The sequence below is a fragment of the Bombus huntii genome, chromosome 8, assembly GCF_024542735.1.
Source record: "Bombus huntii isolate Logan2020A chromosome 8, iyBomHunt1.1, whole genome shotgun sequence".
Taxonomy (NCBI): Eukaryota; Metazoa; Arthropoda; class Insecta; order Hymenoptera; family Apidae; genus Bombus; species Bombus huntii.
This window is the reverse complement of record NC_066245.1, coordinates 8,786,103-8,804,708: the sequence shown is the minus strand read 5'-3', so window position 1 is coordinate 8,804,708 and position 18,606 is coordinate 8,786,103. Positions and strand designations below refer to the sequence as shown.

The window sequence follows — 18,606 nt, the reverse complement described above, 5'->3', positions numbered from 1 at the left end:
AAGATATACTGCACTTAAATTGAAACGCATTTTACTGAACTCAAATATTAGAATATTTATGAATTTACTTTACAAAATATCGAGACTGAAGGGACTAATACAAGGAATAATGAAATCATGTTGTTCACGCTAATAATAAACTTTCTCATTATGCTGAAAATATTAGTTTCATTAACTCTATAATACAGCATATATAGACACATAAAGTTCTAATAAATTTCTATATATTACCAAGAATAAATGGTTATATTATTCAAATGTTCAAGTCAATGCTCGTAACATGTTTAAGAAAGCCATCGCCGTTTTAACGACCTATTCGTTCAAAATATTTTTTATTAACTTGCGAATTTACGTAAGAAACATCAATAGTCTCACACTTACGTCGCTAAAAGTACTAATAGATAATTCAATCATATTTCCTGCGGTGAATTTTATCGTCGAATTGGACATTGCAATGATTAAAATGCAGCCAAGCTTCTTTTTTCCTGTCAATCGGTACCAGTCGATCATATATGTCATTTCACCAACTTTTTTGCACTATTTTAAGATATTCATTTTTATTAATTTCTATTACCATAGTGTGGCCTTTTGTGTGAAAAATTTATTAAAATACGATTGCATGTACCTGTTCAGCAACTAGTTCACCTATATAACAGAATATAAAAATATTGAAAGAGAACGATATCATTAAGATCATGTAACTTATCGATTGCATAATATCATTCGAACTCCATTCCTGTCGCATCAAGAAAATAAAACCAATGTTAATATAGTGTATTGGTTGATATGATATATGTTAATACAGATGTTAATAGATCTTTGCATGCATGTTTATTTGATAGTTTTGTTGCGTGCATACCACTATAAAATAATATCCGAGAAGGCACATGTTCATCATACATCCCAAAAATTCTACGAAAGATATTTGTTGAAGCGCATTTTCGGTGAGCGCCAGAAATCTGAAATGTGATGAATGTAAATTGCAAACACAATAACTGAACGAAACGGATTCCCAGTTATCGAAATTGCAAATGTAAATTTCCAAATTTTTTAATTTTCAACTATCCTACCACCTATATTCTGAAATTTCTAAATTTTTTCAAATTTCATATACTATCACAAATTTTTAAGTTCTCAAAACCGCACGTTCACAAAGTCTTTAAATTATCAGATCGAGGAATACAAATTTTCAAGTGCCAAATATTACATTTCATATCCATACATACTATAAAGGAGTGGGTTATCCGATTAGATACTGTGATATCACTTGGATTATGTTTTGAATGAAAATAAAAATAAAATACAAATGTCACGAGATAATTACTTAATAAATTTTACTCACCTCAGTATCCGATTGTGTTGGGTGACTATGCTAGCGATTCTTTCATCCACGATATTACTCATATCGGATCGACCACCGATCAAATGTTCCAGCCAGTTCATTAATACTTGCATCTGACCGCAGGCATGCACTGCAAACACAGCGGCGATACTGCAAGCCGCTGATGTTACAATATGCATTACGACACCTGTTAGAGTTTGGATGGAGAAGATAATTTCATTACTAGGACTGTAACGAACGTCAGCGATCAATCTCGAGGCAGGAAAGGGTAACGGGACGAAGCTCAAATTTCCATCCTCTGTTACCACTTGACCAACGCTAGCAGGCACAATAATGTAGAAAAACGCAAAACCACTAAATAAGAAAAAGGTGCAGATGGCCACTAATCTTCGTCCGTAATTGGCGTTCTGTGCCATGATATTTCTATCTTCGTGATGTTCGATATTCTTCCAGTCCCATTCGATGCGTTCGCATCCCTCGTTGATGTGATTTTCTTGTAGTATCAAAAGACAATATTTCATAAACGTCATTAGGAAAAAGCTCAGTGGGCCAATCATTTTGATTTTATGATACGCTTCTTCTACTTCTATAACGAGGTACAGAGTACACGATACGAGCATGAAGCCAATTAAACCGAAACAAATAACATTAATGAGCGAAGATAAATATTTTCCTAGTAACGATTTACGTAAATTTGGCCAAGTACCAATTGGTATCAGCAACCAACGATTCCACTGAATACTCAAATCCACGTTTCTCTTATAATCATGCTCGGTCACAACAGGTTTCTCTTTATTCATCGTTGATACTCGAGAGCTTGCTTGCAACTAAGCTTGCTCGCGGTTCGATGGAAGTTCAAATGAAAAGTGACATTGCGCGTGCGCTCGTATTCCAAAGGGAGAAAGAAAGTACATGAATTATTTTTCATAGTTTCAAAGTCCTTTGGGATTTTGCTTATGTTACCTCATGCGTTACGATTACGGCAGGATGGATGCCGGTCTAGGGTCATTGATTTTTACAATTGTATTGCGTGTTTGCCAACAGATTGAAGGAATCAATTTGTAGAACATGAACTTTTTTTCATACTTTTCATACTTTCTAATGTTCATACTTTCTGATGTAATACGTTCTCGATGTTTTCTTCAAAATGTTTATAAATGGGATTATTGTTGATTATCAAATTGAGCGAAGAATATTCTTGTGACGGTAGGAATTAAAAAAAAAAAAGGATGGAACACGGTAACATGAGATATAGGCCCGCGTATGTATTAACTCTTCTACATTTTGTGGGTCATTTTAAAGCGTGGAAAATTGTTTATGTTTGTTGCAAAATGTATACGTGATTTCTCTTTTCAATTTGTATAGTTAACGAATTTTCTTGGAACGTTAGAAGTCTTCTTTCTCGTCAACGTTAAGGCGAAATCGAGACAAGCAAATTCGAGGATCCCAGCAGTATTAAAATTGGTATAACATATTTATTGCGTTTAATGACGATTATAACATAATGAATCAATAACAGCGCAAATAAATTTCATTATAATATATTGAGATACTATACAGGTAGTATTTAGACTATATTTTACTTTAACCAACGTTCATGTCAATGTTCGTAGGACATTCAAAAATGCAACCGCTGTCTTAACAATCTATTCGTACAAGAAATAAATTTTGAAGTGAGGCATTCATGAATGCGGTTGAAATAATTTCATACTTACGTCACTGAAGGTAGTTAAGCACAGTTCAACCATGTTGCCAGCCGTCAATTTAATCGACGAATTAGCCATTGCCATGATTAGTACAAAGCAAAGCTTTCTGGTTCCTGATATTCGATACCAATCAACCATATACGATGTTTCCCCAATTTTTTTACACTGGAAAAAATTATGTAAAAAGTATGATATTAAGGAAATTTCAAGAATTAATTACAAAAATATCTAACCTGTTCCGCTACCACCTCGCCTATATAGCAAAATATAAAAATATTGAACGTAAGAGATATTAGTAATATAAAAAACGTTATGGCGCTGGTTAAATGACTGGAACTCCACTCCTAAAACACCGGTAAACCGTGCATGAAGTTTATATATATTTATCGATATATGTGTCTTGTTCCCTTACCATAATAACGTAGTACCCAAGAAGACATATGTTTAACATGCAACCAATAAATTCTACGAATGACACTTGTTGCAGTGTTTTCTCTGTAAGCGCTAGGAAGCTGAAATGTAAATCAATATCGCTTATCGATAACACTGATGTCAACCTTCGTAACATCAGGAATTCGAAATTCTTTAAAACTTGAAGTTTTTACAGCTTTTAGAAACAAAAATCAAGTTTCTAAATTTAGAAGTTTTTAATCTTCATAATTTCTGAAATTTAAATTTTTCAACTCAGGACTTCAGACGTTTTTTTTTTTTTTGTAAAATTCTGCCAATCGAAATTTTCAAGTTGTAATATTCAAATTTCAGATTTTTATGCGATGTTACTTCAGGGATTTAAATTTCTCAAATTTAAAAGTTCAGATTGCGACGTATGTTCAGAGGTAGGAACTAAGAGTTTCATAGATTTCAAATCAAACAGCTTGAGTTTCCGAATTAAAGGCTGAAATTTTCAATCCCGAGCTACTATTCTCATTTTACTAAAGTCCAGAATTTTTACACACTTCAATATTCGAACGTGTTGACTCACGACGTTGGCGATTCTGCTGTCGACGTTGTTATACATATCTGACCGACCATCGATCAAATGTTTCAGCCAGCTCGTCAAAATCTGCATCTGGCCACATGCGTGCACCGCAAATATAGCAGCTAAACTGCAAGCCGCTGACGTAATACTATGCATCAAACAGCCACTTACTAATTGAAGAGAAAATACAATCTCGTTTATGGGACTATATCGAGTATCCATGATAAATTTCGAGAAAGGGAACACCAGAGGAATGAAGGTCACATTGACATCTGCCGCAGGAATTTTTCCAACGCTAATAGGTATGGCGATATAATAAAAAGCGAAACCACTATACATAAAAAATGCACAGATAATAACCAATCTTCTTCCAAAATTCGCATTCGTTATCATGATTTCTCTGTCCTCAGAGTACGTAATATTCTTCCAGTCCCATTCGATGCGTTTGATACACTCGCGAATATCATCTTCGTGAAGGATCAACAGATGATACTTTAAAAACGCCATCACGCAGAAACTCAACGGACCAAATAATTTGATTCTGTTATAAACATCTTTCACTTCGAGAATTAAGTACAGGCTGCAGGGTACCAAGAGGAAACAAATCAAACTATAGCAAATGGTATTTATGAACCGATAGAAATATTTTTCTGCCATCAAAATGTTAGGAGAAGCTGGCCAGACGCCGATTGGCTTCAAAATCCATCGGCTGTACCGAATACTCAAATCAACGTTCCTCTTGCAGTCGTGGTCCGTCGTAAGATACGACGAGCCGTTCGTTACTGATTTTTGCATCATCGAAGTTCAAATGCTTCCTTCATACTAACTATTGCCGTAGTTTGTAACTATTCTAAGAAAAATAATGCTGCGCTTGCGCTGCCGTGTCGATTTCTCTCGAAAAGGGGAGAACGAAAGTTTATTTTTTCCAGTGGATTGAATCTTCCCCGCTTTTTCGCATTATGAATGCATATGGTAGGGCGAATAGCGGCGAAACATCGATTCATTGACTTGTCAAGCGTCAGTAAATCAATCTTACTGATATTCCTCGAAGGTATTTCAAGATCACAGAAAAACATGATAAACATATTTTTGACGATTTTTTAATTTTAACATCATAATCTTATAATTAAAAAGTATCATTTTCGCATAAGATAATTAAATGTAAAAAAGAGACCTGTTGATCTAGTGATATTGTCGAAGAAGTTTTATACAAGTCAAGACTGTAACTGTTAAGGTAAATATTGCTTTAATATTTTCATTATTGCAATGCTATGATAAGCAATGTTGTTAATGTTACAAAGGGACTGTGAAAAGATAAGTAAAAGGAAAATTCTGGTATCATGGAATTAATTGATAACGTACTGAATTGTAAAACTGCTCTCGTGTGAAAAATGGAAAATGTGACTTATCGTTCTTCATCCGTAGTCTTCGATTGTTGTGCGTGTATTATCGTTTTTTTCCGCTTCTCAAATAAAAGAACAAAATCACAGTGAAAACTGAGAAAGTGAAGAGAGTGTTACTATGTCACCAACTTGAGCTATGGACTGTTTTATTCATCTTTATAATCAAAATACCTTTTTCTTAGGTTTTAACACGGTGACAACGACGTCGTACGATTCTTATTTTTCATAAGAAAAAGATCAGTAATTACTTAAGTTATTTTTGATAAAAAAAAAGAAAAGAATAATAGATTCTACATCAGATCGTGTTTCCAAGAATGTTCAAGTTAATGTTCGTAGCACGTTTAAGAAAGCAACCGATGTTTTAACTACCTATTTGCACAGAATACTTTGGTCAGTTTATAGAAATGTAATTATAATGATCTCTAAATTGATACTTACATCGGAAAAAGTACTCATAGACAATTCCACCATGTTCCCTGCTGTCAGTTTTCTCGACGAATCGGACATTGCGATTATCAAGACGCAACATAGTTTTTTCTTTCCATATAATCGATACCATTCAATCATGTACGTCATTTCTCCTACTTTTCTAGACTGTTAGAAAATATATCACAATTGTGTACAAAACGATGATGCCAATTTCGAAAAAGCTTCTACCTTATCAGCCACGAGTTCTCCTATGTAACAAAATATAAAAATATTAAATGTAAGGGATACAAGTAACACACTGTAAGTCATGACGTCTGTTAGATGATTCGAATTCCATTCCTGTAACATCAAGATGATATATACGTATGTTTATAACATTCGATAATTGGTAAACTGTAAGTTTTAGATATCTACAAATTTTGTACCATGATGATATAATATCCAAGAAGACATATATCTAACGTACATCCTAAAAATTCCACGTACGATACTTGTTGAAGCGCTCTCTCTATAAGGGATAAAAATCTGAAACATCGAAACATTAGCACAATTCCAAAGCTGATTTCCAACCTAAAGTCTTAAATGTAACAAGCTTTAGAAATCAAACAATCTTTATTCATGGATTTTAAAATTGCATACTCAAATATAAAAATTCAATGTTCATACTTCGAAAATTAAACCTAGAACCAGTAGTGTAGTATAATTAAAAAGTAGCAGTATAATTCTAGGAATTACAAGATAATAATGCTATGCGATTTTACCATACGACAAATACATCTTACACACTTCAATATTCGAACGTGTTGACTCACGATCTTGGCGATTCGCTGATCGACGCAATCATGCATGTCTAATCTACCATCTATCAAATGGTTTAGCCAAGTCATCAACACCTGCATTTGGCCGCAGGCGTGTACAGCAAATACTGCAGCCAAACTGCAAGCGGCTGAAGTTATACCATGCATCAGAGCGCCAGCCAAAAATTGAATAGAAAACACTATCTCATTCGTAGGACTGTAACGAGTGTCGATGATAAATCTCGAGAAGGGGAACACCATGGGGATGAATGTTGCATTGGTTCCCTCTATTGGTATTCTTTCAACGCTCATCGGTACAGCAATGTAAAAAAAGATGAAACCACTGTACATGAAAAAGGTGCACGCGATGACTAGTTTTCTTCCAAAGTTAGCATTCGTCATCATGAGCTCTCTGTCTTTAGGGTACGTGATATTTTTCCAATCCCATTCGATACGTTCAACGCACTCGCGAATGTCTTCTTCGTGAAGTATCAGAAGATAATACTTTAAAAGCGCCATCACGCAGAAGCTCAATGGGCCGAATAGTTTAATTCTGTTATAAACGTCTTCCACTTCGAGAATTACGTACAAGCTTCCAGGTAACAAGAGAAACATGATCAAAGCGTAATAAATGGCGTTTAATAGCACGCGAAAATACTTTTTTACCGCCGAAGCGTCCCGAGAATTTGGCCACACGCCGATCAGTTTTAATATCCAACGACTGCTTCGAATGCTTAAATTTACGCCCTTCTTGTAATCTTGGTCGACTTTGATAGACGACATGATTACTCTGCTTTGTTAGAACTTGAAAGTTCTCTTAATACTGACGGTTTATAAGTTGATGACTGTTCCAAGGAAAATATCGACGCGCTTGCGCCGCCTTTTCCAATTTCTCTCGGAAGGGTGGAATAAAAGTTGATAAAAGTTCCCTGTTTGGGACTTCTCTTGTTATGCATTATGAGTGTGGACTGCAGCAGAATCGCGATGACACATCGATAGATTGATTTTTTTTAACGTTGATGGAACAGAATTGCCACTGTTTATTGCAACCTGAGTTCTTCGTCTTCTTCGATCTCATTTTTTATGCACTGCTGTGTTGCTTTTTTTTCAAAGCTACTATCTATTTCTGTATCCAACAATACAATTATTGAAGTGGGAATACAAAAATTGAAATTTGAAGTCGAGGAACACAATAGGCATTGTGTCTCAAATGCCAGAATGGACCTTTTTCGATTCATCGATATCTAATTTTTGTCCTTTCTAACGTTCTATTCATCAGTGTTTAAACCTGGACAGTATTTTTATAGCTGTGTAGACAATCGTATGATACCTTATATGTATCATAATATATTTTTAAGTGGTGAGATCATAAACACAATAATTTTTTAGAATATCTCTCAGACGATCAATACGTACAAAAAGATACGTTCTAACAAAGTCAGAAACTGAAAGAACATTAGACGATATAATACAAACAATATTCTAGTAGCATGACGATTCTTTCGTCTCTCACATCTTTTTTATTCTTCAATGCCTTTATAAAACATGCATTTTCATTCATCCTAAATAGTACAAAAAATGTATAATATTGAAGACAAGTAACAACAACCACAAGTAACATCGAACATGTAAAACACACTGAAAATCGTGTGATATAACAGTAAAGATTTTTTTTTTATGGATATACATCAACGATCATAAAAAATATGTTCACATTATGAAATAACCATTTAAGTCGTTTTTCGTAGTACGTTTAAAAAAGTAACTGCCGTTTTAACAACCTATTTGTTAAAAAAATTTTTTTAATTAATTCTTACGCAAGAAAAAAGATTCAAATAGCAATTTCATACATACATCAGCGAACGTGTTGATAGTTAGGTTTACGATGTTCCCAGCCGTCAATTTTATCGTACAATTCGACATAGCAATAATCAAAACACAACAAAGCTTCTTGTTCCCTTGCAATCGATACCACTCAATCATGTACGACGTTTCGCCAATTTTCCTACACTATCGTATCATATTTTGTCGTTAAAATATTTTTCATTCGAAAAGATAGAGTTTTAGATTATTACTCGATTAATAGAAATTTATTTAAACGTGAAAATTTACCTCCTCAGTCACGATCTCGCCTATATAACAAAATATGAAAATATTGAATGTAATCGATATAAGTAAAATCATATAAGTTAGGGCGCTCGTGACGTCATTCGATTTCAGTTCCTATAATACGAAAGGAGAATTTGTATATTTTAGGATCTAGGATCATCGAGATTAATAGGATCTGAACCTTAGATCAAGTTTATCAATTATCATACCATGATTACGTAATATCCAACGAGACATATATCTAGTGTACATCCTAAAAACTCGGCGAATGAAATTTGCTGTATCGTATTTTCTATGAGCGTCAAAAATCTGAAACAATCGACGATATTTTCTGATACACATTGACAGATATTAGAGTCATGCAATGTGAAACAATATCGCAAGTTTTGTAGAAAAAGTCTACAAACGATTATAAATTTATTAACAATTTTTCCTTGAAGCCTCTGCACTCCGAAAAATTCTATATACAATCGGCCAGCAATTCCAACACTTTTTTCACTTTTACTTTCACAGTGAAATCTTTTGAAATTGAACATTATATTACGAAAAGAAAAAGATTACGAATATAACGATGAAAAGATTCTGAATAAATATAGTACAGATAATATTCTTTTTTCTATTTTCAGTGAAAATCAAATAACAATTTTCGCCTTATCAACGTCATTAAAGCAACGTCGATAGAGTGCAAAAGATTAAAATTCTTCCCTTAATGAACGATTACGAATAAATAAACGTTACACGCATAAATAAATAATAAACATCTACACACTTTAGGATTCGGACATGTTGGCACACGATGTCAGCGATTCTACCATCTACACGTTCACTCATATCCGATCGACCGTCTACGAGATGCTTCAACCAATTCATCAACACCTGCATCTGACCGCAAGCGTGAACCGCGAAAGCAGCCGCTAAACTGCAAGCCGCTGATGTAATGCCATGCATCAAACAACCAGCCACCAATTGAATCGAAAAAACGATCTCATTCGTAGGACTATAACGCGTGTCAACGATAAAACTTGAAAATGGGAATACCAGTGGAATGAAGGTAAGACTTTCATTTTCTGCTGCTACTCTGCCCACGTTAATAGGTATAGCGATATAATAAAATACGAAACCACTGTACATGAACAAGGTGCAGACGACCACCAATTTTCGTCCGAAACTCGCGTTCACTGTCATGATTTCGCGATCTTCTCTGTTTGTCATGTTCTTCCAATCCCATTTGATTCGTTCCAAGCATTCACGAATGTCAGCTTTGTGTACGATCAAAGAATAGTATTTTGCGAACGCCATCGCGCAGAAAATCAGAGGGCCGAATTGTTTCAGTTTACCGTAAGTATCTTCTATCTCGAGGAAAACGTATAAAACGCAGGGAATAAAGAGAAAACTGATCAGACTGTAACAAGTGATATTTATGAACCAGTAGAAGTATCGTCGGATTCTTGAAATGGAATTTGAATATGGCCAAAGGCCTATGGATTTTAATAACCAAAGATTCCATTGGATACTTAAATTCACGTTTTTTTCGTACTCGCTGTCCGTTATACGGAATTTTTTATTGTTTATGCCTGACGTTTGCATGCTTGATGCTTGAACGCTCGTTTAAGACTAAATTGTCTGATCACTGTTTAAAGGGGAAAAATAAGCGGCGCGCTTGCGCTCGATTTTCTGATTTCCGATCAGAAGGGAGGACGAAAGTGGTCTGCTGCGTTTAGTTTTACCCTTTCACGAAGTTCAGTTTTATGTATTATGAGTGTAGAGAGAATGACAGTGGAACATCGATCAATTGATTCTTTCGACACGTCAGCGAAACATTAATAACGTTGCTGTGCGGTTTTAGAGAATCAATTTATGATGGTGACTAGTTGTCATTTCTCATCTGTACAATACATTCTTTTATTCGCAATATTTATTATTTACTCTAATACCAAAGATAAGAACATTTGTTAATATGTGAAAGATTATAACGATTCATAATATTATATAGCGTGAAGCAAATTTTACTGGCTGTAATGTACGAACATGTAAGTAATACAATTATGCATATATTATTTCTTCCTCCAATTTCATTCATAATTTAAATATTGAACATAGTAATTATTTGGTACTTACGTTACTGAAAGTATTGACAATTACACAGCATTTCCATAAATTTCTCGTTCCTTTTAATCGGTAACATTCGATCCATGTGCGATTGAATAATTCTATAAATTTCCTTTACTGTTATAAAGTAACATGAAATAGCGATAACAAAGTAGTAACAATAAGCGTTAGGTTAATTAAATAGTATATTGTCATTTCTAAATATGCAACGTTTTTTCAAACGTTCAATCGTAGTAAAAAATAATTAGTGAATAATTTTATTCTTTCATCGTGTTAATTTGTCAGCTTATACATTACACAAATAATAAGGCAATAACTGCGATATGATAAATTCTTTTATACTACGAAAATGTCAACATGGGAAGTCAAAGGTCGGATAAATGAAAATTCTTCTTTCTTGTCTAATTCATGATAGAACACGTTTTTCTTATAAAAAGCAGATATTCATGTGATATATGTGTGTATCTATAATTTCAATGTGAGAGTCGCAGTACCGGTTTACCATTGACTGAAAAAGGAACCCCTAGGTAGTGAGTGTTCGTAGCATGTTCAAGTACGCGAACGAAGTCTTGATGACCTATAATTTTCCGTGAAAATTTCACGATAGAAAATGATTTTTACAGCGTGGACAATTTTTTTCACAATGGATACATGTGAGACACTTACGTTACCGAAACTACTGATAGAAAGCTCGATAATATTGCCAGCAGTGATTTTGGTAGTGGAACGAGACATCGAAATCATCAAAGGAACGACGAGACTTTTCTTCCAAGGCATTCGATGCCAATCGATCATGTAAGATTTTTCGCCGACTTTTACCGTCTATTGAAATATTTCACGCGTATATCTCATATTGTTGTCGTTTAAATTTTTTACTAAATCGATCGTTGATCATTAAAATTTGAAAATAATAATTACCTGCTCTGCTAAGACCTCACCGATGTAACAGAATATGAAAATGTTAAACGTGACGGATGTCAGCAATATTATGTACGTAAAACCTCTAACAGGATGATTAGGATCCCATTCCTAAAACAGAAATTGCGAATTAAAACTTTGGTTCGCAATTGCAAATTCCTTCGTGAAATTATACCGTCATCGAATAATACCCAAGGAAGCATATGTTTATAGTGCAACCCACGACTTCTACCAATGATATTTCACGCAGAAGATCCTCGGTCAGAGCTATGAAGCTGAAACGTTACAATAAATATATCATTTTTTTAACATCCGTTAAAATATGCTCGAAATCTTGTAGAAACCATTTATGAACATATTATATTGTGTTATACGAAACATTTTGAAATTTTATTAATACTGTAACGCGAGACGGCTATTGCGATTACGTTGAGAAAGTCTGAAACAAATGTGAAAATTTACATAAAAACTACGAGATATTCAGTGTAGGTACGTATTTCGTAAAAATCACGAAAATATTTAAACAATCAATTGCCCATTATATTAATGAGCCTCGATATTCAGTGGGGCCATTTTCTACACTCCTTGCATGTTTGAGATGTTCACGCACCATATTGACCTTCTACTAAATATATATTTGCAATAACTGACTTCTAACTTCTACACACATATGCATTTTTAGATCGGTTTCAAATTTTACCGATGCAATCTCGACAGTTACATGACTGTCACTACCATTACAATACTAGTAGAATTTCAAAATGTTTCACATAATATACATAACATTTAAATAAAGATCTTCCACGGCGAGTATCCAAATACTTTCACGAGCCACATCGCGTATATATTTATACGTCAATTTTCATCGTTTACTATCGAACAAGATCAAATGTTTGCATTACTTGATTATCCGAACATGTTGTTCCACGATATTGGCCAGTCTCTGATCCAAACTCTCATCGTCGTTTTCTCTTCCGTCTACCAATTTCTCCAGCCAAGACATCAAAACCTGTAACTGTCCGCACGCGTGCATCGCAAGAAGAGCAGCCAAACCGCAAGCGGCAACCGTGATATCATGAGCAACAAAGCCAGACAATAACTGTATCGTGTAGAAAATTTCATTGATGGGACTGCGCCGGGCGTCCGCGATTACCCTAGGAAAAGGGTAAACGAGTCTCATGTACGTCAAGTTGCCACCCTCTTCTATAATCTTCGCTCGAGTGAGTGGTAATGCGATATAATAGAAAACCACGCCGCCGTACATGAAAGCGCTACAGATTATGATAAGTCGTTGACTGAAACTCGCGTTATCCAACATAATTTTACGATCCTCGTTGTGCTTCACGTTCCTCCAGTCATCTTCGATCAGTTTCACGCATCTACGTATGTCATCCTCGCGCATAATGAACACGCAATACTTCATCACTGCCATTAGAAAGAAACTGAGCGCGCTACCGAGTTTCATCTGGTCGTAAAAATCCGCGATCTCGAGGGCAAAGCACATGAATCCAGGGATCAGGATGAAACCAAGCAGACCGTAACAGAGAAGATTTAGAAATACGTGTTCGATCGTTTCCCGCCAAGAATGATCGAGAAATCTTGGCCAGGTTCCAATCGTTCTCAAAGTCAGCACGTTCAGTCGAACGTTGAACCTTAGATCGCTTTTGTAACTCGCGTTGTTGGATGTCTGCACGATGTTTCCCGTCTTCATAATAGAATATCGAGTATCAGAGAGTCACTGATGCTAGTTTCGTCGACGACTGGTCGAGTCGTACGAAAAGTTTTCTCGAATCGCGCGCTTGCGCTGTTATAGGCATAGGAAACTCGCTCTTCTCTTTATCGACTCGATATCGATACAATTTCCTCCGAGCAAAGGGTTTTCTCCGTAACCCTCGATGTAGTTTTGATTGTAACCGATGCAATTAATATGCAATGACAAGTTTCGAAATGGTTTTTCCCAAAGGCGAAGCACATAATCGAAGAATGAGGGGACGAACGCATGATTACCGTATTCTCGCGTGTACTGTGGAGGGATGCGAACAAAGCGTATGATATTTCGATCTTTGAGACGAGCTCATGTACATTTCAACTCTGGATAGAGTTGAAGGATATTTCTTCTTTTCAATGCCACGGTAAATGATTTTCGAGCGTTTATAAGAGTTGCTTGGGTAAAATATAGTGCGTCATGTAAATTACGTGGAGTTAGAAGGAGAAAGATATATGTTTGAGTACAGGTAAAACTAGTTTTTATTAAAAATACAATTTATAAAACAGACTCGAAAATGTTTTTGGTAAGAAACATGCACTATTTCCGTCTTGATGATTTTGACAGTTACGTGACACTATTTACAGGGTGTAAAAATTTATCGAATTTAATCTTATTTATCTATGTTCCTAGTGATCTGTATTCAGTGAAAATTTACAAGAGAAACTGATATTTACAGTTAGATATTTCTGAGACACTTACGTCACCGAAACTGCTAATGGAAAAGTCGATAACATTGCCAGCTGTGATCCTGTGGTTGAATAGGACATCGAAATCATCAAAGGTATGGCAAGACTCTTCTTCCAGGGCATCCGATGTCAATCGATCAAGTAAGACTTTTGACCGACCTTCACTGTCTGTAAAAATATGTTTTATGTGATTTTGCGTAAAATATCTTGCAAGATAAAAATAAAAATGGTCCAACGAGAGTGATACATTTACAAGTGTATAATAATGGACTTTAAGGGAGATACATGTTTTGTTTCTGTTTATTTATCATTTATATTGTTCTATTTATTATTGAAAATTTTATTGATTATCGAATCCTACCATTACATTGTTCTATTTATTATTGAAAATTTTATTGATTATCGAATCCTACCATTATCGAATAATACCCAAGGAAACATATGTTTAAAGTGTACCACACAATTTCTACCAGTGATACCTCAGGCAAGAGATTTTCTGTGAGAGTTATAAAACTAAAAAGTTATGATAAATGAACTGGTTCTTTTAAAAAGTCTTTAAAACGCGTATATAAGCTTAATTATCTAAATTTATCTAAAATTAATAAATTTCTCCAGCTAAGACAGCAAAACCGGTAACTGACGGCCATCAAGCGGCAACCGTGATATTACGAGTAACAAAGCCAAACGATAACTGTATCGTATAGAAAATTTCATTATTGGGACTGCGCCAAGCGTCCAGAAGGATCTTAGGAAAAGGATAAACCAGTTTTCCGTAGCTTACGTCGCCACCCTCTTCCACGATTTTCGCTCGAGCGAGCGAAAGCATTGAAATGAGATTGGAGTTTCCCGACAGAATTTTACAGGTTCAGAGATTTTGGCCAAGTTCCAATCGTTCTAAATGTCCACACGTTGTATCGTATATGGAAATTCAGATCCTCTTTGCAATTTGGATTGCGAGATTTCTCCACGACAATGAGCTTTACCGCGTTCATTGTCGGACATCGGGGGCTGATGTGTTGTCTCCCACTGACAACTGGTCGAATCGAAAAGTTTTGCTTGGTCGCACGCTTTGCGCTGCTAAGCCGGGAACAACCAGCGAGAAGGGCTTTTTCTGTATTGCCCCCGATATGTTTTAAGCTGCGCACTTGTCGATAATGACAAGTTTCGAAATGAATATTTTTGCGAAAACGTTACAGGAAATCGTACGACGAGGGACAAACATATAATTACCGTATTTTACAGTGCACTGTAGGAGGTTGTGAACTAAGCGTTGTTTCGATCTTGGAAACATAGTTCATGGATATTTCACTCACGGATACAGTTAAAGAATATTTGTTCTTTTCACTGCCACGCTAAATAATTTGTTGGATGTCTATGAAATCTCGAGAAAAATTTCGATCGAATATGTATCTATCGTGCGAGGATGAAGAGACAAGAATACGTGATTGGACCTCTGATTAATTTTTATTCCAAAACTAGAACAGCGTTACTGTCGAAGATACGTTCATTCGTAATTTTTGGGAATATATGTACAGTATTTCTTGCCGATGTATCATGAGTATCTTAATAAGATCTCTAGATGACGTTCCGTAGAATGTTTAAATATCCCATTGACATTTTCATGACCTAAAAAACGATGAAAGATATAATACGATGTAAATTAAATTAGAATATAATATATTTAATATGATGTGATAAACATCGTTTCTTGAAGAGAAAGTTTCACTTCTCTGTACTTACGTCGGTGAAAGTAGCTAGAGACATTTCGACCATCTTACCAGCCATCAATTTCATCGGGTAATTAGACATAGCGATAATTAGTATTAAAGAACGCATATGTTTCCTTGAAAGATAATACCAGTTGATCATGTATGATGCCTGTCCAACAATGCGGTTCTGTTAACGAGACAAATACGATAAGATTTAGAAAATCGAAAATGACGCAAAGAAAGAATAATGTCGTACTTCGTCTACGAGAAGTTGGCCGATATAACAGAGAATAAAGACAGAAAAGGTACACGATATTTGTATCGTGCTATAAATCAAAACCGCCGTGGCATTATTATTCTCCCACTCCTAAAATATATTCATCCTTAAAGGAACAGATTTTTTATGCCATTATTACACTATAAATGTTCACGCATTTTTGAGAAATTAAGTTTAAATATAAAATAAATATACGTAATACACAAAAATGTGCGAAATATTCAAATTAACAATAAATCACAAGAAATTACTTAGATTCCATGTTTTTACGTGCATTCGGAAAAATTTGAATTTACATAAATATTCGTGGTCTACATATTATTAGTCTAACTCCTACCATGACGATATAATATCCTACAAGACAAACCAGACTGGTGCCGCAAATCATTTCGGACAAACAAACATACTGTGTAATCGTTTCAATGTTCTTTAAAAATCTGCAACCAAGTGACGAATAAAGGGCGTATAACGCATAAGTATTAATAAGTACATTTCTTGTACAAATCATTTCCAAATCGCGATAAATCACATTCCACTTGGATCATTTCTATTCACACGAATATTCCACTTACCCTTTTATCTTCGTCTGATGTTCAACGATATCCATGATCCTCCGTTGGACCATCGTGTCAGACATGTCCCTCATATCCACCAGAGCCTTCATCTTGTCCACCAAGATGCTCAGCATGCTACACGCATGCAGAACAAAAAGAGCAGAAAGACCGCAGGAGCCACTAATAACTGCGTAAATAACAAATCCAGCCATAACTTGCAGTACAAACAATATTTCGTAATTTGGAGACTTTTGTTCGTCGAGAATTACGAAATAACTCGGACAGGGCAATGGTCTTATAGTAACATTGCCAGGAGTGACGATAGTTCCTTTAAGAAGAGGAAGAACAGTCCTATAGCACAAACCACCTCCGTACATGGTAATTGCAACGGTTAACACCACTCTTCTCGCGATCTTCGCTTTCGAGCGGAAAATCAATCGGTTCTCTTCCGTGGCTGTTATCCAATCCTGCTTTATCACGTTCAAACCATTTTGGATCTCATTCGCTCGACACAGAAGGATCGTATATGCGCAAAATTGCATGCTACAGTTGATAATCGGTCCCATGAGCTTCAGTCTAATTTTATTATTTGTCTCTTTCAGAAACACGTGCATAAGGGTCGGCACCATTAGCAAGAGGAACAAGAAATACGTCAGGATATGTTCTATTCTAGTTAAAATTTTCGAGAAGGAAGAGGAGGAAGATGAAACAGGCCACGCACCAACTACGCCTAAAATTGGTTTCACGAATCTCGTTGCGTATTTCATATCCTCTTCCGCCTTCGTAAGAGCAGATATATTTTCCATGGCTGGACGCTTCCACGAGACTGACTACTACGTAAGTGTAGTCAAGTAGATTCGATATATTGCGCTTGTGTATAGCCGTATACGTGAATTGATAGCTACTCGCGAATTCAACTTCGAATCGCTGTTTTTGAAACGATCGCAGAGAGGAGAAATATGTAAAGGGCAGGTTGAAATTATCCGAGAGAACTTTCCAGGAACCGCTTTGATTGAAATGCAGCGGTAGAAGAACATTGATTCGAGAGGAAAAGCTACTCGAGGACAAGTATGTGTTATATACATATACGTGACTGGTTAGAGGTCCTCGTTTGTTAATTTGGTGTTGCCATTCATAGCTCAATGGTTAAAGAAACGGCCTTTATTTTTAAATAACGTTATGAATTTCGCATTGAAATGTTTCTGTAAAATTGTTTGTGTTTATGGAAAATTAAAGTAGTTTCAAACAAACGTGTTTCTGCTATGTACAAAGTTTGTACGGATCATAAACGGTTATTACTGTGATCGTAGATAAAGGGGAACGAGTTTTACCCGGAGTTGCGTTTCAATTATTAAAATTCTCCGCGGAACGGCGACAGAAAGCCCGATAACGATTTTCAAATCGTCCACTACGAAGCGAGCCAAACAATGTTACAGAAAAATGAAAATATGCTGGTTTAGAAAAAAGATATTTATACCGTTTCTTATGAATTAACACACATTGCATAGCGTATTTAACAAATTCCATGGCAAGCTTGAAGTATTAAAGTGTACTTCGTAAGGCGTTTAAATATCTTATCGACATCTGCATGATATAATGAAAGAAATATTTTACAAGATGTTCCAAGATGTCACGTTAAAATCTTTTTTGAATGTTTATAAAGCCTCGAGGAAGCTTGGATCGAACATAGCGCGAGAAACATATTGTGCGAAGATAAAGAGGAAAGAATACACGACTGAGAACTGACACGATGAATTTTTATTTTTGTACTGAATGAGTGCTACAATCTGAGACATGTTCCTTTGGAGACTTTATGAATT

At 35.5% G+C, this 18,606-nt stretch overlaps 5 protein-coding genes across 5 annotated transcripts; all 5 read right to left on the bottom strand.

Moving 5' to 3' along the window:
* Positions 1 to 169: 169 nt before the first annotated feature.
* On the bottom strand, positions 170 to 4,837 carry LOC126869039 (uncharacterized). The gene is given in 9 exon segments (XM_050625144.1): positions 170 to 312; positions 382 to 537; positions 626 to 736; positions 860 to 959; positions 1,343 to 2,178; positions 3,058 to 3,213; positions 3,282 to 3,392; positions 3,461 to 3,560; positions 4,005 to 4,837. Coding segments are annotated over 9 exon segments (2,442 nt in total). The 5' UTR covers positions 4,826 to 4,837; the 3' UTR covers positions 170 to 261.
* Positions 4,838 to 4,981: 144 nt separating this feature from the next.
* LOC126868389 (uncharacterized) lies at positions 4,982 to 7,772 on the bottom strand. Its single transcript, XM_050623749.1, has 3 exons — positions 6,642 to 7,772; positions 6,088 to 6,198; positions 4,982 to 6,024 (listed from the first exon to the last, which is right to left on the bottom strand). Exons 1-3 carry the CDS (start codon positions 7,437 to 7,439, stop codon positions 5,827 to 5,829), a joined length of 1,107 nt encoding a protein of 368 aa, XP_050479706.1. The 5' UTR covers positions 7,440 to 7,772; the 3' UTR covers positions 4,982 to 5,826.
* Positions 7,773 to 8,386: 614 nt separating this feature from the next.
* Positions 8,387 to 10,931, bottom strand: LOC126869028 (odorant receptor 22c-like). The gene is made up of 5 exons (XM_050625124.1): positions 9,535 to 10,931; positions 8,975 to 9,074; positions 8,769 to 8,879; positions 8,511 to 8,666; positions 8,387 to 8,437 (listed from the first exon to the last, which is right to left on the bottom strand). Exons 1-5 carry the CDS (start codon positions 10,350 to 10,352, stop codon positions 8,387 to 8,389), a joined length of 1,236 nt encoding a protein of 411 aa, XP_050481081.1. The 5' UTR covers positions 10,353 to 10,931.
* Positions 10,932 to 10,940: 9 nt separating this feature from the next.
* Positions 10,941 to 13,676, bottom strand: LOC126869023 (odorant receptor 85f-like). The gene is made up of 5 exons (XM_050625115.1): positions 12,695 to 13,676; positions 11,968 to 12,067; positions 11,793 to 11,903; positions 11,541 to 11,696; positions 10,941 to 11,451 (listed from the first exon to the last, which is right to left on the bottom strand). Exons 1-5 carry the CDS (start codon positions 13,501 to 13,503, stop codon positions 11,398 to 11,400), a joined length of 1,230 nt encoding a protein of 409 aa, XP_050481072.1. The 5' UTR covers positions 13,504 to 13,676; the 3' UTR covers positions 10,941 to 11,397.
* Positions 13,677 to 15,691: 2,015 nt separating this feature from the next.
* Positions 15,692 to 18,532, bottom strand: LOC126869032 (odorant receptor 4-like). Its single transcript, XM_050625131.1, has 5 exons — positions 16,805 to 18,532; positions 16,570 to 16,669; positions 16,212 to 16,322; positions 15,987 to 16,142; positions 15,692 to 15,872 (listed from the first exon to the last, which is right to left on the bottom strand). The coding sequence occupies exons 1-5, from the start codon at positions 17,590 to 17,592 to the stop codon at positions 15,822 to 15,824; spliced, it is 1,206 nt and encodes a 401-aa protein (XP_050481088.1). The 5' UTR covers positions 17,593 to 18,532; the 3' UTR covers positions 15,692 to 15,821.
* Between the last annotated feature and the right edge of the window lie 74 nt (positions 18,533 to 18,606).

Bases quoted from the DNA above. Each gene is read 5' to 3' on its own strand.
- LOC126869028 (XM_050625124.1), bottom strand. From the start codon at position 10,352: ATGCAAACGTCAGGCATAAACAATAAAAAATTCCGTATAACGGACAGC. The intron at 9,075-9,534 runs GTGTGTAGATGT...CGATTGTTTCAG, and splicing joins CAACATGTCCGAATCCTAAA to ATTTTTGACGCTCATAGAAA. The intron at 8,880-8,974 runs GTATGATAATTG...TTCGTATTATAG, and splicing joins TTGGATATTACGTAATCATG to GAACTGAAATCGAATGACGT.
- LOC126868389 (XM_050623749.1), bottom strand. From the start codon at position 7,439: ATGTCGTCTATCAAAGTCGACCAAGATTACAAGAAGGGCGTAAATTTA. The intron at 6,199-6,641 runs GTAAGATGTATT...TTGATGTTACAG, and splicing joins ACGTTCGAATATTGAAGTGT to GAATGGAATTCGAATCATCT. The intron at 6,025-6,087 runs GTAGAAGCTTTT...ATTTTCTAACAG, and splicing joins GAGAACTCGTGGCTGATAAG to TCTAGAAAAGTAGGAGAAAT.
- LOC126869032 (XM_050625131.1), bottom strand. From the start codon at position 17,592: ATGGAAAATATATCTGCTCTTACGAAGGCGGAAGAGGATATGAAATAC. The intron at 16,670-16,804 runs GTAAGTGGAATA...ACTTGGTTGCAG, and splicing joins CATCAGACGAAGATAAAAGG to ATTTTTAAAGAACATTGAAA. The intron at 16,323-16,569 runs GTAGGAGTTAGA...AATATATTTTAG, and splicing joins TAGGATATTATATCGTCATG to GAGTGGGAGAATAATAATGC.
- LOC126869023 (XM_050625115.1), bottom strand. From the start codon at position 13,503: ATGAAGACGGGAAACATCGTGCAGACATCCAACAACGCGAGTTACAAA. The intron at 11,904-11,967 runs GTATAATTTCAC...TTTCTGTTTTAG, and splicing joins TTGGGTATTATTCGATGACG to GAATGGGATCCTAATCATCC. The intron at 11,452-11,540 runs GTAAGTGTCTCA...GGAAAATTATAG, and splicing joins CTATCAGTAGTTTCGGTAAC to GTCATCAAGACTTCGTTCGC.